The following is a 15,169-nucleotide window of genomic DNA, read 5'->3' as shown; positions in this document are numbered from 1 at the left end:
CATATAAATGTTTGCTTTAATTGAAATAAGACATTAACTTTTCTTCCGCTAAGGAGCCTTTTGCCAAAGCTGTTGTTTTTAAAGACATCCTTTACGGCTCTGTGCAATTCACTACTGCTCAGCATACAATGAGTTGTGTCAACAGCAATCTGCTCTGTCAATTAAAAGATCAAAAAATAAAACACAGGCCCAGCTTTATATAAACTGCCTTCCAGTTGTAAAGTCGGTATGAAAAACTCCTGAATCACTGCCTCTGCACAAGTCCCATGAAGCAGCACCACCACCTCCTTCAGTCCCCTGCACCTGAAGACGAGGGGTGCAATAAAGTTGAACTCAGGACCATACCTGACACTCAAGTGACTGTTACTTCCACCATGAATTTGACGTTCAGATCACAAAATTTATAGCATATTTCCAACTGCAGACAAAGCCTTCCAGAGAAATTCACAGAAAAATAAAGCACACAATGACAGATGGCACCGGATAAGGAGCAGTATGCTCTTTTTGCTTAAAAATCAACAAGCTGTGGGCAAAATCTGAAGAAAATTAAAAGGAGGCATAAAATCCAGGGAAAGAAAATGCACAGGCACAGAAAATCATGAGGGACATATCTCTCGCCCCAGGGCTGGCAAACTGGATGAGAAGCAGTTCTACAGAGAGCAATTCAACTCCTCTTGCTGCACACATTGCACATATTTTGGCTGGGGATATTATTTGCATCACCAGCTCCTAATGACTTCTGAACAGAGCACCAGGAGTCCTTTGAGTATCAAGTGAGAACCATTAAATAGCACTTACTTCTTAAAGATGTCTCAGATTGTCACCAGTGATTTGTCATATCAGAGATTCATCAGAAGGCAAAAAATGAGGCAATACAAGAACATTAATAAATGACTGTGCTCAGAAATGTGCAAAGCATAAAAAGGATGAATGTGAAGATGTCAGATGTTCTTTTCAAGTGCCAATCCCATCCAACATCTTCATTAGCACCCGAAAGGACATCTGCAAGCGCACCCAGACCTTCATTGCTCTGTGCAGTTGTTTACATCTGCACAAACACACCCATTCTTACACTCGCACTGTTCAGCTCTGCACAGATGTCTAAACTCTGACAAGATGCAGTGGAGTAGAAAATTAGCTTCCACAATGTTTAATTATTTGGGTGAACATCACATGAAGCTGAGAAGAAAAAGTCCGTGCTAACCTGTGGAGAAGGAGGGAGAGCACCCTAGGCTTACTCCGTGCAGTCAGTCACCAACAGAATCATAGAATCATAGAATCGTTAGGGTTGGAAAGGACCTTAAGATCATCTAGTTCCAACCCCCTGCAGTGGGCAGGGACACCTTACGCTAAATCATATCACCCAAGGCCTCGTCCAACCTGGTCTTGAACACTGCCAAGGATGGAGCATTCACAACCTCCCTGGGCAACCTATTCCAGTGCTTCACCACCCTAACAGGAAAGAATTTCCTTCTTATACCCAACCTAAACTTCCCCTGTTTAAGTTTTAACCCGTTACCCCTTGTCCTGTCACTACAGTCTCTAATGAAGAGTCCCTCTCCAGCATCCCTATAGGCCCCCTTCAGATACTGGAAGGCTGCTATGAGGTCTCCACACAGCCTTCTCTTCTCCAGGCTGAACAGCCCCAACTTCCTCAGCCTGTCTTCATACGGGAGGTGCTCCAGTCCCCGATCAGATGGAGCTTGGTCCAACTTTGAGAACACAGAAAGGAAAACGGAAATAGCGTGTTGTATCTTGATGTTGAGATAAGGGCACACCAAGTACGCTTGGATTACAGGCAGTAAATGTTACAACAAAACTGAACCTATCCTTGTGAAGATCCCAAGTATCGACCAACTAAAATACTGTTTTTCTTCAGCATCAAAATTAAAATAATCACCCCCTTTTTTTCCTCTTTTCAAACCTCACTTTTCAGCTTAGGAGACTTGTCTGTAAGACTCACACCCATTGGGGCTGGATTCTAAATTAACATTTTCTCTTACAAAGGTTATAGTTCTGCACAAATAAAAACCAACTACAAGCTGCTTATCTCAACACACACCTCCATGGTCAGGAGTGTGACAGAAGAGACAATGGCTTGATCTGGACTGTGTGTATAACGACTGCAGGGACAGTTTTCCCTTACATGCACATTTTGCCTCCTGTGTGCATAACGTTACCTTCGGATACACGATGGAGATGGAACCACAGGAGAGAGGCCTTTCTTGCCTCTGCAAGGCCAACAGGATCGCCAACCAAAAACAGTGCTAGGTTCTTTACAGGTGATTTTTAAAGACTCCCATGTCACTACATTTTTATTAATATGCAGAAAAGCCCTTCACAGCCAAGGAAGAAGAAGAAATAGGCAGGGCTATGATAATTAGAAATGGGAAGGACATGTCTTACGGTGAATGAACTGCCAGCTCACTTACACTGGGGAAGGAACACATAAAAGCAAAGTTCCAGGAATATAAAGACAGTGAACCCAGCACAAAGACACAGCCCCAGCCCCTTTTAATTCCTAATCTCCACAGGCCATTTTTAGAGCAACATCTTCAACTGACTCCACCTCCCTCACTCACTCAGGGAGAGTGACAAGTCCTCCAATTATTTCCACCATGACAGAAGACTAAAGCGTGATTCAAAACAGAATAGTCAAATAATCTTCAAAGTCTACTTACATCTCACCTACTTTTGTATCTCATTCCCCTGTCTGACTTGGGTCCATGCCTTTAGAAACCATGAATCTCTACTGAAGTCTTCCATATTTCCTCATGGACTTTAACTGACACTCAGCCCATTCAACCTAGCTGTATAAAATTCACCCATCTTGTTAAACTCTAGAATATTACTGCCTTTTTTCTTGCATTTATATCCTCAATCTTAAAGAACTAATTCAAAACACACAGCTTGTTTTTAACCTATTCCAAGTATTTATTTTGCTAACACCTTCTAGTATATATAATGTTATTGCTGCTTTCTTCTGTACACTACAGAGTCAGTCTTCTATTCCCAGTTATCCAGATGATTTTCTATCTCAGATGTTTCATCTTAGTCTAATTATCTGCTCCCGCTTCTGTTCCCTGGTGGTTATTTTGGTCCTTCAGAAAGCTACAAAATTCACACTGAATGTTATTTGTATAGCAAATGAAACTCAATCATGTGGCACTGTAGCAGGACCCTTAACTAATCTTTCACCTCAGAGATGTTCACTGTATGAAAGCTAACACACAGGTGCCTGAAGTTTCCAAGGCAAAAGGTCAGACTGGCAATTTACAAGATATGCAAGGTCTGAACAAAATCTGCACCCATATTTACATAAATACTGCGATCACTATAGTTTAGACTGGAAATAATAAGTTCTATGTCTAAGCCCCAGTTTTCACATACTTCTGCCTTTTCAAAACATTCACCTTAGAGTCTGAAATACCCCATGAGAGGACAGCATTTAGAGGATATTATTTATTTGAAGAGACCAAACCACAGTCCTTCAGCCATTTTAGGCTCTCAGAACTCATCATACGATGAGATGCAAAAAAGAACTCAAAAAAGAAGAAAAAAGAAATCAATGACAGTCACACATGAGATGCCACATGTTAAACCTTTAAACTAACATTCTTGTTAAAGTGATAAGTAGCCTCACTTCAGGAATAAAGCCACCTCCAGATGGCAAAGTTAATGCAGAGTAGGCACAGTGTCCATAAGTACCACACTAGCTGTTCCAGGTTAGCTACTTCTCTAGTTTCTGTCATGAAGACTTCAGTAGCACCACTGGATTTCACAGAATCATTTAGGTTGGAAAAGATCTTTAAGACTGAGTCCAACTGTTAACCAGCTTGGGGATCACTCTCCACATAAAACTAGTTTTGTATGTTCCAAATGTGAAGCCTATGAAATATGGAAGGTCCATCACACCAGACTGTCCAAACAGATTAAAATAAAAACAAGCAACTGCTCCAAGTGACTGGCACATTATGGTTGTAAGTTCTCAACCAAAACTGGGAAATCTTCACAGGTTTCTTCTGTGAAGTCATCTATACCGAACATTTGTAATAATTTGTTTTCATTTCAGATTCCAAGTTAAATAAAACCTGTATTATTTGCTATGACTAAACATGAATTAACTGCCAAACACTTAGAAAACCTGAGTGACCACAGAAAATTCCAGTCCAATAGGGCCTACAAATAAGGAAATACTAAAATATCATTAAAATTTGCCTTTATTTTTCTTACAGCAGAATTCTACACAGACCAAGGTGACTGTTTTACAAGACTCTTTTCCCAATATACTGAATTTTCAAGAGGATCATGAGCAGTATAAAACTGTAAATAACTTTTCCTGTTGAGGGCAACAGCAAAGTTTCTTCAGTTGTTGTAATCTTGGAGAGCTTGAGCCATGAAAAGCTTGCCCAGGTTCTGCGCATTGAACTCCTTAATATTCTGGCAGTAGGTATTAATTTGACCTGTCAACAGGAAAGAGGAGGAAACCCTTGTCAACATTCAAATTCAGAAAGATGTCCTAGAACATAAATTTTAGAGAGCCAAACGTGCATGAATCATTCAGGATTATAGAGAGAAGCAACCAAAACAGCTCAACTACTCTACACATGGAAATTTTTCATTTTCAGTATTCCTGAATAGGTTTGGGAAGAAGAAACTAAATTAGCAGGATAGGTAAGCTGGTATGTTCAAAATCCCCTTGATTTCCCTATTATTCTATTACGTACAAGTTCTGAAAAGATCCATGACAATAAAAAGAATAAACAATTCTTGCTGCAGTATTAGAAGCTTAATCACATTAACAGTTCAACGTAGTTGCTCTAAAAATACTACAAGACTGATTTTGAGTTCTCCTCTTATGCATCTATGGTCCCTCTTAAAATATCTGTAACAAAGATTTTTCAGTAGCAGATTTGAGAATTGTGGTACTCCTGTTTGGTATTTTCCTAGCCTTTTATTCCACCTAATATTTCACTTTATTAGCTATTTCAAGAATCATCAGGGTATGAAGACTTGTCAGTGCTTTACAAATCAATTGTGCCCATCAAAACATTTTTATACACGTACTGCTACAAGTTATTTCCCTTGTTAGCTAGGAATAGCAAAACATGAAGCCAGTTTAATCAAAATTAAGGCTGTTTAGAAGGCCAATAAACTCTCAATTTAATGCTCCATTTGAAAAGTTTGTAAATGCCTCAGAGACAAAAGAGCTAAGTTTTATTCTTTATCCACAAACTTTACTTCATCTAAGTTGAACTGGATGCTTTCAATTCTTCCCCTGACTATGGTAATAGAACAGAGAGAGTGCTTTGGCTGAAAACTGTTCTTTCTTTTAAGTATAATAGTTTTCAATTCCTCTTCTTATAAGAGATGATTCATCCTAAACTATCACTTTCATAAAACAAACGTGTACACACATACACACTTCTGTTGCATTTTTAAGCTATGCTAAAGCTGAATGTTTAAATACTTCAGTGCTGCTAGGATTCATTAACTGGTAAAAACTAACAAAACAGTAGGGTTTTTGAAAGACTCTGAAAGGAACAATAAATCAAGAACCTCATTTCTTCTAAAAGCAGAACTTCTTAGCAGTATGAAACAGTATTAATATTAAAATAATCATCTCTTGGTTACTCCAAATGCACTGTTTTTTTAATGCCAAAGCACTCTTTTCTGTACAGCAAATGACAGGAGTTTAATTTTCTCTCGGTGCAAAACAAGATAACAGCTAACTGACCCAAAAAGCCTGCTATAGTTAAACAATTTGGTTTCTAATGACATTTTCCAAATTTAGATTACTGAGCAGGGCATCCCGGGTTACTGCTCTCTGCTGCCATTGTGAGGTCCCAGATATTTTCACCCTTGCAGGAGGCACAGGACAGGCACTGGCTTTTGTACCAAACTGTGGCTACATCCTGCATCATAGCAGTAAACTGAAGAAACTGGGTGGTGGTGGTGGAAACACCTATTCCTATGCTTTATTCCACTTATATTCTTCCATTTCCCTTGGGGTGCAGAAAGATGGGGATAGTTTCCCTAAAACTCTGGTCATAGAAATTAAACAAAATACCCCAAGTCAGTAAAATCTAACAAACTAAAAGTAACTAAAAGTAAAAACTAAAAGTAAAATCTAAGCTGGGGATTCAGTTCAACACCTGGGGATGTTACCAGTAACTTAGGGCTGCAGACAACTGCTCTGCTTTCAATCAGTAATTACAGTCCAAACAGCTTATTCCTGCCTCTTGTCTGTACAGCCCGACTTCTGGAGTTGAGGGACAAGCTGGGGTGTAAGTGCAGGGAGCAGCATACTGACTTCAGTAATTGCTATACCCATTTGTGCAGAAAACCTGCTCCATGGGGCACTTCTCCAGCTTTCCTTTACAATCCTACTTCACCCTCTCAGAATGGAGCTGGGAAGAGAGTCTGGCTGCTTCTCCTGCCCTTTCCCATCAACCCAGGAGGCACAGATGGTCAAGCAGGAGCTAGGTACCATGGTAAAATAAAAGGGAGAAAGCGTCCATATATAAAATTTAAAGCTTTATGCAGCCATTCTGGTTAAACACAGTGGACTGCTTTCAAAAAATTACATATTCCCACACATGCATGAGTAAAATGCCTCTGTTACTTACCTGGATGGTTAAAAATTCTACTGTGTCTGGAAGCTTACTTCCTAACAGAGGCATGGGCTGCCTACTACCAATAACGTTGTTCTTAGCTTCTTTATTTAATTTTTCGGACACTAGGCTGCATACCACAGGTTAAAATCACTGCCTTTGCCTAAACAAAAGGTGGTATTTGAAATACTGCCAATGCCAAAATATCACACCATAATGGCAAAGGTAATGAAAAAATTAAGATGCTTTCTAAAGCAACAAGTGCACTTTTTCCCAAGCTAAAATTCATATATGAAACAACAAGTTGAAGAAGCTGCTAGAACATTACCTGCAATAAGGAGTGACTCCATTCTTGGAGGTGGCTGTGGTGGTTTAAAGAGTTTGTTTATGTCCTCCTCAGGAAGAGGGGCTTCTCCTCGGCTTTGACGCTGTATATTTTCTTGCTGACGTCTCTGCTGGTACTGAAAATAAAGCGACAGAAACAGAATGCAACAGGACTTCCACAGCAGCAAAAAGCTTTTCTCTTCAGATGCTCCTTGTCTAACTAGGAAGTATGATTTTAAAATTATGCTTATTCAATACAACTCAGTTTATTTCAAATAATGCAAATGCAATTCACAACTGATTTTAATTCACTGGTAACAGGCATTTCCTCCCCAAGCTGGCACCTTAAACAACTGTGGTTCTGAAGATGTAGGGTTCATTTGTAAACTGTTTTTCATTGAGATAAATACTGTAGGTTATGGAAAGAATACAGCATGATAGATGAAGGCCTCTATTTCCCCACACAGAAAGGAAAACAAGGTTGGAATATGTAGGTATGAGAAGCCATTACCTCAAACAGTTATACAGACCAGAAATACTCACTTTTATGCCAATTAAAGGTCAAAACAATATTAGTGCGAAAGGGGAAGAGAACCTCATTAAACAAGGTATTTTAAGCCACAAAATATTAACTCTAAACTGAGAACAAAGCGCTGGCTGAAACAAAGCATAATGGTTCATTTCTCCATTCCAGTTATTTAGTTATTCTGCCACTCTGATGTCATTTCTTCGTGGGTTACCAGAAGATACACTACAGTAGCAGCTTGCAGAAATTACTCTGTCTCCGGTGCTTCCCTTTGCCACGTAGATTACTCAAACTTCATAAAAATTAAAGCAGACCGTTTCCTCAGCTATCGGGTACAGATTTGTTCTTTCAGAAGTTTCTCACATTCAAAAACACGTATGTGAGATTCTGTACCGTACGTCACAGCCAGGAATCAGTTGCAAGGTTTGTCTATCAAAGGCCTCATATTTAACACACAGAAAAAATATCTTTAAAATAAACAGGCCAAAGAGTACAAGGTATTTTCTCTCACTTACTTAAATATATCTGTGCATAAGAGCCTGAAAACAGTTCATGGCATACTTGGTGGCATACTCAAATGAAGTAATTCTTTTTCCAGTAGTAGTGACAAATACATGTTTTTGGACAGCGTTAAAAATAAAATCTTAAATGCCCATATTTGTATGTGAATTGCATGTAGTTTCTTCTTTCTTTGCATTACCCCATTCACTTCTCAGCAGTCTGCCTATTATTCGCTATTGAAACAGCTTGCTGTTAATCACAGTTGCTCTGTTTTAAAAATGAAGTTAAGACCACTAACTATGCTACAATGAGCCACTACTAAAGCAGCTATAGTTAGTAAAGAAATTAAGTGAGACACCATGGAACCTACTTTGCTCTGCTCTTTAAAATAAATAGACCCCCTTGTTGTTAGCAAAAGCCTTTGAAGTGAATGCCATCTTTCTATTAAAATTAGGCAGCAAAGGAAAATAAATGTTCTGAAGATAACCATGGAACTTTTATGTCCTCAGGAAATACAAAGCCAGAAGAGACCACTGACCACTGTTGCTTTCCTAATACTCCTTGTTCGAGCTTCACTTAAGTGGGAAAAGCCAATTTTGATTTTAAAATAGTCAGTGATGAAGCACTTCACATGAACCACAGTGCTCTTTTTAATAATTAGCTACTTTGTGTAGCAATACCTGCAATATTTTATCTTTAAAGTGGCCTGGCCCATTTTCAGTTGGCCAATACTGAATCTTGTCATATCTCTGTCTGCAAGATTAAAGAGTTCAATTTATTTTTCATGCAGGTACTTCTTGAGTAAGCAAGTCACTCATTAACTTAATTTATTATGTGAAGTGAATTGCATTCACTAAGATCTGCTTTCCAAGCTTTTAAATCACTCTGATAGTGCTTTTTTCCAATTTACCAGCATTCTTCCATAATTAGGCACAGTATTGCTTTATCAAATGCAGCAACAGCAAATAAAGTAACACCATCTCCAAAGCATAGAATAGTTGAGGGTGGAAGGGACCTTTGGAGGTCACCTTGTCCAATTCCTCTGCTCAAGCAGGGCCACCCAGAGCCGGTCTCCATTCTTAGTATTCTCTATTCATACTACTTTGCATTTTAAAAAGGCCCTTAAAGCATCAGGAATTATAAACTGGCATCACCTGATCGGTATCACTATCTAATGATACAAAACATGACTAAAATGTCATTTCTAATCAGAGAACAGTCTGCTGTCCTTTAAATACAGACTGTTTCTTTATCTCTAGATGCACAACTATATGTGATGGTATTAAAACAGTTTATTTTGGAACAGTTCACTTGTAGTTTCAGCTCTTTCATTTCATTTACTAAACCCTTAATCCCTGTGCCCACAGCATATTTATCAATGATTCTGGTTTATCATAAATTACTAACAAACATGTAAAACAGCAAAAGAAGACCAATCCACATTACATGTCAGCAGAAGTGAATTCATTCCCCACGGACTAGCACATTTTATAGAGCTACTTAATAGATACGTTTCTGTGAGAATTTTATCTTGCTTAAATCCAAATTCATCTGTCTTACGTAACACCAGCCAAACCATATTCTGCCAGAAAAAATCTTCTCATTCAGGTTTTCCATGTAACTGACCTGGTGTTTCTGCTGCTGCTGTTTGCTTACATTCCTCAGGTAGGTATTGTATTTAACAATGTCTTGGCTCATCTCGTCCACTCTGTCCATCAGCAGCTGCAGACTCTTCCCTAGGTGATTACTGAAATACAACATTTATGAAAGATTAAATTTTTTAATAAAGATTTTAAATTTAAAATCCATTTCAAGTCACTTGACCAGCATTTCTGCACTAATGGCACAGTTTGCGAATTTTTAAGATCCTGGTTATCTTTGTTCACATATTTATTTGATGATACTTTACATGGCACATCCTCTAGCAACTTTGCCACACTGCAAATGCCATAATTAAGTCTTTCAGTCTCTGCAGGGAACCTCATAGTTAAAACATCACCTTGCATGGATTTACTGGTATTACAGATGCAGGTAAAATGCTTAAAAGGAAAAGCTTGATGTTTTTGTGACATGCAACCCTGGTTCCAGGAGATGTGTTCAAAGAGTTTGGTTTCAAGTTACTGCTAGCTCTTTCACAGATATTTAACTACCCCTCTGCAGGGATAGTTAAATATTCTTCAGAACTCAATCTCATTAACTGGTCTATCAAACCACGCCTGGAAGTTTCTGCAGACATCGCTTGATCTTAGCTGTTGAGAGGGAGTGAAGTGTTGCATCCAGTCCAGCCAGCTTGACATTCCATACCATAGGCAACATGGAAGCAGCTAGGCTGGGCGCGTCCCGCTCCAGTTATGCGATCTACTGCCTTGGCCAGACAAATGCTGTCTGTTAAACAACTTTTATTGTAACCATTTTTAGCAATGGATTCAGTATTTTGCAGGAATGTTCAACTTAAGGTATACCTTCCAAGTCAAAGTTTTGGAAGTTTCTAGGTTGGTGCCCATGGAGACAGTATTCATCCTAAACTGTGTTCAGAGGGCAGTGCAGTAAAAGAAGGATACTTACTGCTCTCTGTTGATCCCTTTGATCAGAACCTACTTTGTTGGCTCTGATTTAAGTCCTACTTGGCTAAAGACCAGTGACTCAAAAGCTAAACTCCATCTTTCTCCTCCTCTGCCGAAATCCACTACTATTCACAAGAGTTTCTTTCAACTAAGAAATCTGGTGCACTTCTCTGTCAGAGCAATACCCTTTAGTCACTGCTCCTCCAGGTTATCTGAAATTCTTTCTATTGTTTGCAATGCATTCCTACCCCATCCTACAGCCTATGCACTGGAGAAACTAACTGGAAGAGAGGCATAAAGTGAAAATGGAACCACACATGTAGTACCACGCACATCACTTTTAAAGTCTGAGTTATTAACCAAATCCATAGAAGCCACAGCTGGAGACAGAAGCTCCTAACGTACTAAGGCACTAGAGGTTACCTGCTGAGAACGCACCTAAAGACACCCCTATATCCAAGAACTAGGACAGCTACTTCACTGTCTGAGCTGTCAGCTCACTGAACAAAAGGCTGTATCAGTAACTTCAGACTACAATTTATTCACAAGCCAGAGCTTTAAATCTCAGTTGCATACAGAGGCAGATGGTGAGGAGGACTTCAGCTACACAGCAGCAAGAAAGGCGCCACTATAATAATTATTTTTAAACTTCTTGGGTTTTTTTGGTTGAGTGTTTCAAGCACACAATATTTAGAACTATGGATTACTGCCCTGGCTAGGGGTGTGCATATTTTCAGGTTTTTATAGAGTTTATATTATACAGAGTTAATGTTAGAACTGGATATTATCAGCAATGCTTATGTAGGTACACACCAATAGCCTTGTAGAGTATGTGGACATCAGGAATACATAATTATTTTACAGATAGTGTTCATATGAAATATAGCTGGTTACAAAGAATAATTTTATGTGAATATCCTTGGGACCAGCTTAGTACAGCAGAATACAGAAACAGAGAGTTATTGTTAGAAGTAGCAGTAGTGTAGTGTTTGCTCTCATTGCCAGGGAAACAAAAAGCTAAAACCAGATAACTTAAACAGATGTGAACTGAGACATGAAGTGATAAGTATGCTGCAAATACAGGACCAGTTTTTTCTTCAGTTCTCAAGTCACTGATACCCTTTCTTGCTTCATCTCTTAAAAAATAGAAAGCCCGATAGGAAGTAATTTGTAAAAACACATAGATATGATGTTTAAGCAAGTTTTGTTCAGCTGAAGCTTATTCTGGTGAGATTCAGGAAATTAAATTGCATTGCTCCAGCCCATGAGACTCATCATGCACTTATTTAGACCAAAGGCTCTTTTAGGCACATCCTTACCTTGTGCAATCCCCTAAAGCAGACCTCAAAAATGTCACTGCCAGGTACCTAAATGCCCCCTATGTGTAAATGCAACTGAAAACAAGTAAAAAAAATAAAAAAAAAAGAAGGGGAGGGGAGTGCCAGTAAATCCTGCTCACATCCCCATCAAGGCCCATTTTCCTACAGGTCTCCATGATAGTCACATACAGAGGTGGAGATCAGCACCTCATTAGTTGTTCTGAGGCACTGGCAATAAAGTCATGCATTTCCAATGGAGGCATTTCAGTCAGCTGATGCAGTGAAACAGTCAATTAAATCAAGTTTACATTTAGATTAGTGAGTAGTGTGAAGCAACAGGAACAGATCTATGAAGCAGAACAGCTGTGCTAAGAAACCAATGTCCACACCACATGTGTCCACTGGATGTGGTCCAGTGATCTTAAGCCTTTTCAGTGGCTAAAGCCTATATTTCCAGTTTAGTTTCATCTGAAACAAGTCAGGTCTGAGATCAGCCAGTGATGATGATCAGAGCACAGTCCTGAGCTGAACTAAAAGTTCCACCTTAACATAGCACCAGGACACCACCAAACCTCAGGTATCAGTGAGCCTTCCTGGGAGAAAAATATCAGCTGCAGACCTGATATCATAAGCAACAGGAAGTCCAACACATGGGGACTGTGTTCTTATTTGGGGAGAACTGTAGATAACAAAAGGAGAAAAAAACTAGAAGGGAGCTTTTCCTGCAGTTAGGACAGTCAAAAAATACATTATACGGATTCTTACACATCTAATGAAGAAATAATGTAATGTGAGAGAACTCCTTCACCAGAATTATTAGGAACACTTACCTGCAGTGAGTGACATGTAAAACTTCCATAAGTTTATCATTTGAGCCTTATCTATACAGCTTGGATGACACAATCAAAAATGCCAAAAACAGACAAACAATACAAACTGTCAAAGGGAAACTGTTCAAGTCTGTTTAGCAAAAACCCAAAACAAAACAGGCTAGAGAGTATAACCTGCAAAGCAATTTCTCATGCTGTGAATTTTTGCTGTAACAACCTTATATTTGATGAGCTACAATCCTTCACCCAAAAGGGCAGATATGAACTTGACTCCTTGATACATGGTTTACTTTGACTCCTTGTTTAGCAGTTATCAAAGGTCAAATAATTCTGATGGTGAGAAGTAGAAACCTGCAAGCAGAGTAGCCTCATCTGCAGGTAACAGCCACTACCCTTTCCATCTTCTTCTTCCCGCTGGCAAGCCTTGCATTTGGTGGTGTTACGGTCTAGCATCCGCAGAAGGAGAGGGTGACAACTGTACATTAACTACATGCACGGATCACTCACTATGTGGGGGCATCCTGTTAGCATATGGATCTGGCTAAGGGACCTGAATGCATTTGTCCCCCTTCCTGAGGGAAGGGAGAGCAAAGGTGCAACCTGATGTTGCCAGCAGACCAGTTTAAGAGGTTCCAGCATCAGCATCTTCCTGCCTCTCCCTCCCTCTTTGCCCAAGGATTACAGCACTCTCAGCTGTATGGATTCAGCTGTTTGCGTGGGCACACTTCAAACCCTCTCAGTGAAACAGCCTACTGTAAATGCGAAAACACCCTCTGTTGGGGTTTCTTTTTTTTAGTGAGGCTGAGGGAAAGGCTGGAAGGGAAGAGTGGGACCCTGACTTTTTCCACCAGACTATTCCATGAAGCTACCTGTACAGCCATACTCTGAAACAGATGAGGGAATAAAAATCTTTGAGGGTGGGAGGGGTGTAGAGATGAAATGAGGGTAGTGGGGAGAAATGATGCAAGCAGCTGGGGCTATAACCTCAAACTGGCTCTGCTTCTGTAGGATTCATAATGGGGAACTACACATGAAGCCCACATTTACTTCAGCATCTTTAATCAGGAAAGGACTCCAGACACACACTCGCTAAAGGCCTGAAATACCCAAAACGTGGCCTCCAGTCAGACACAAGATCTTCGAAGAAAGGCAGCAATTCACAGCATGCTAAGTTTGCCATGTCCTACTCATAACTGTTACTACACACAGCTGATGAGCCCCAGCTCACACTCTGCCCACCTACCTGCACTGGCCTGGGAGGGAGCAGAGGCACCCAGCCTCTAAAATCTGAATCACTGCTGCACCCAGGCACCTAACTTTCGGGTATAACAATTCTGAAGCTGGAGGTATCCAAAAAACAATGGTCCCCCTAAACTTGCCTACAATTGCCATAAATTAATTCCCTCACTGATTTCATTTTATTTTGCTCACACCCTGACCAAGGAAGATGAGAGCAAGAAGCAGCAGGAGGAAACAAGAAAATGCTGCATTTACTGCTCATTTTTGCTACTTTCCATCAAAGTTCCTCTCAGAGTCGCTGTTTTTTGGGAAAGGTGCCACCCTGTGCAGTATTTCTCCTCCTGGTGGGAACAGTTTTGGGTGGATTAGAGAGGTACTGCTGGGCAAAGCACATCTTTTTTATTAAGTATTTCTAAGGAACATTCCTACTGCTTAGCAGAACTTGTTTACATCTCAGCATTTCAGGCCGAGTTCAACCTGTGCTCTTTTTAAGAGGATTTTGTTTGAATGAGATATGTAAGTCAGGAGTCTCGAGTTCCATTCCCTTTTCTACTCTGACTTTGATGTGTGCCTTTGGGCAACACATTTACCCTCTCTGTGTCAGCTTCCCCCACCTGCAAATTAGAGATTTTCATAATTATCTTAATAATCCGTTAAGCACATTGAGATTTCTGAATAAGCAGTACAATGTATAAAGGTTAATATTGTTTTCAAAAGCCAAAGGAACCCTCCTTATGTCACTTTCGCAAATGTACTGTGTCTGATGTTTAAAAAATGTATCTGCCAAGTAGATGTTGCTGCAGTAAATGTTCAGCACATGTTTGCTTCCACTGACGCACACTATTAGAAAAATTGCTTGAGACAAATTGAGATATTATAGAACAACCCTATTATGAAGCTAGACCACAAAAAAGCTTTTTTTAATTTAAGCTACATCATCAGTAGAATAGGGAAGAGATGGATGAGAATGGGAAAGTTGGTTGTAATTATTTCTCTGAAGATCTGGAACATTATCTGACAGGATTTTAATTCTTGAGTTTCTATCAAAAGACTGGCAGTACTCCAAGGTCTTCAAGACATTTTGGTCCTTAAGGGTAGCAGGAGGATAACAGTTTGAGCAAAAGGCCTTTGCTTGCTATTACTTGCTAGTCTTGTGCTATTCTGCCTTCAACTTCTTTCCCCAGAATATTCCAGTTAATTCAGATTTCACAAGAGAAACACAAATTTATGCCCCCAAAAGTAAACTGCTTTA

At 39.7% G+C, this 15,169-nt stretch overlaps 1 protein-coding gene across 1 annotated transcript in view; it reads right to left on the bottom strand.

The window, feature by feature from the left end:
• Positions 1–4,202: 4,202 nt before the first annotated feature.
• The window catches only part of EIF3H (eukaryotic translation initiation factor 3 subunit H), an 85,303-nt gene continuing 74,336 nt past the window's right edge, over positions 4,203–15,169 (bottom strand). Inside the window, exons 6-8 of the mRNA XM_062627137.1 lie at positions 9,592–9,712; positions 6,943–7,075; positions 4,203–4,463 (exon numbers count right to left, since the gene is read on the bottom strand). Coding sequence (XP_062483121.1) covers positions 4,366–4,463; positions 6,943–7,075; positions 9,592–9,712 — 352 coding nt within the window. The 3' untranslated portion in view covers positions 4,203–4,365. The remainder of the gene's footprint in view (positions 4,464–6,942; positions 7,076–9,591; positions 9,713–15,169) is intronic.

This window comes from Pezoporus occidentalis, unplaced genomic scaffold (genome assembly GCF_034315485.1).
Source record: "Pezoporus occidentalis ecotype Australia unplaced genomic scaffold, CSIRO_AGI_Poc_V1 ctg3, whole genome shotgun sequence".
NCBI classification, from domain to species: Eukaryota; Metazoa; Chordata; class Aves; order Psittaciformes; family Psittacidae; genus Pezoporus; species Pezoporus occidentalis.
This window is presented reverse-complemented; position numbering and strand designations above follow the sequence as displayed.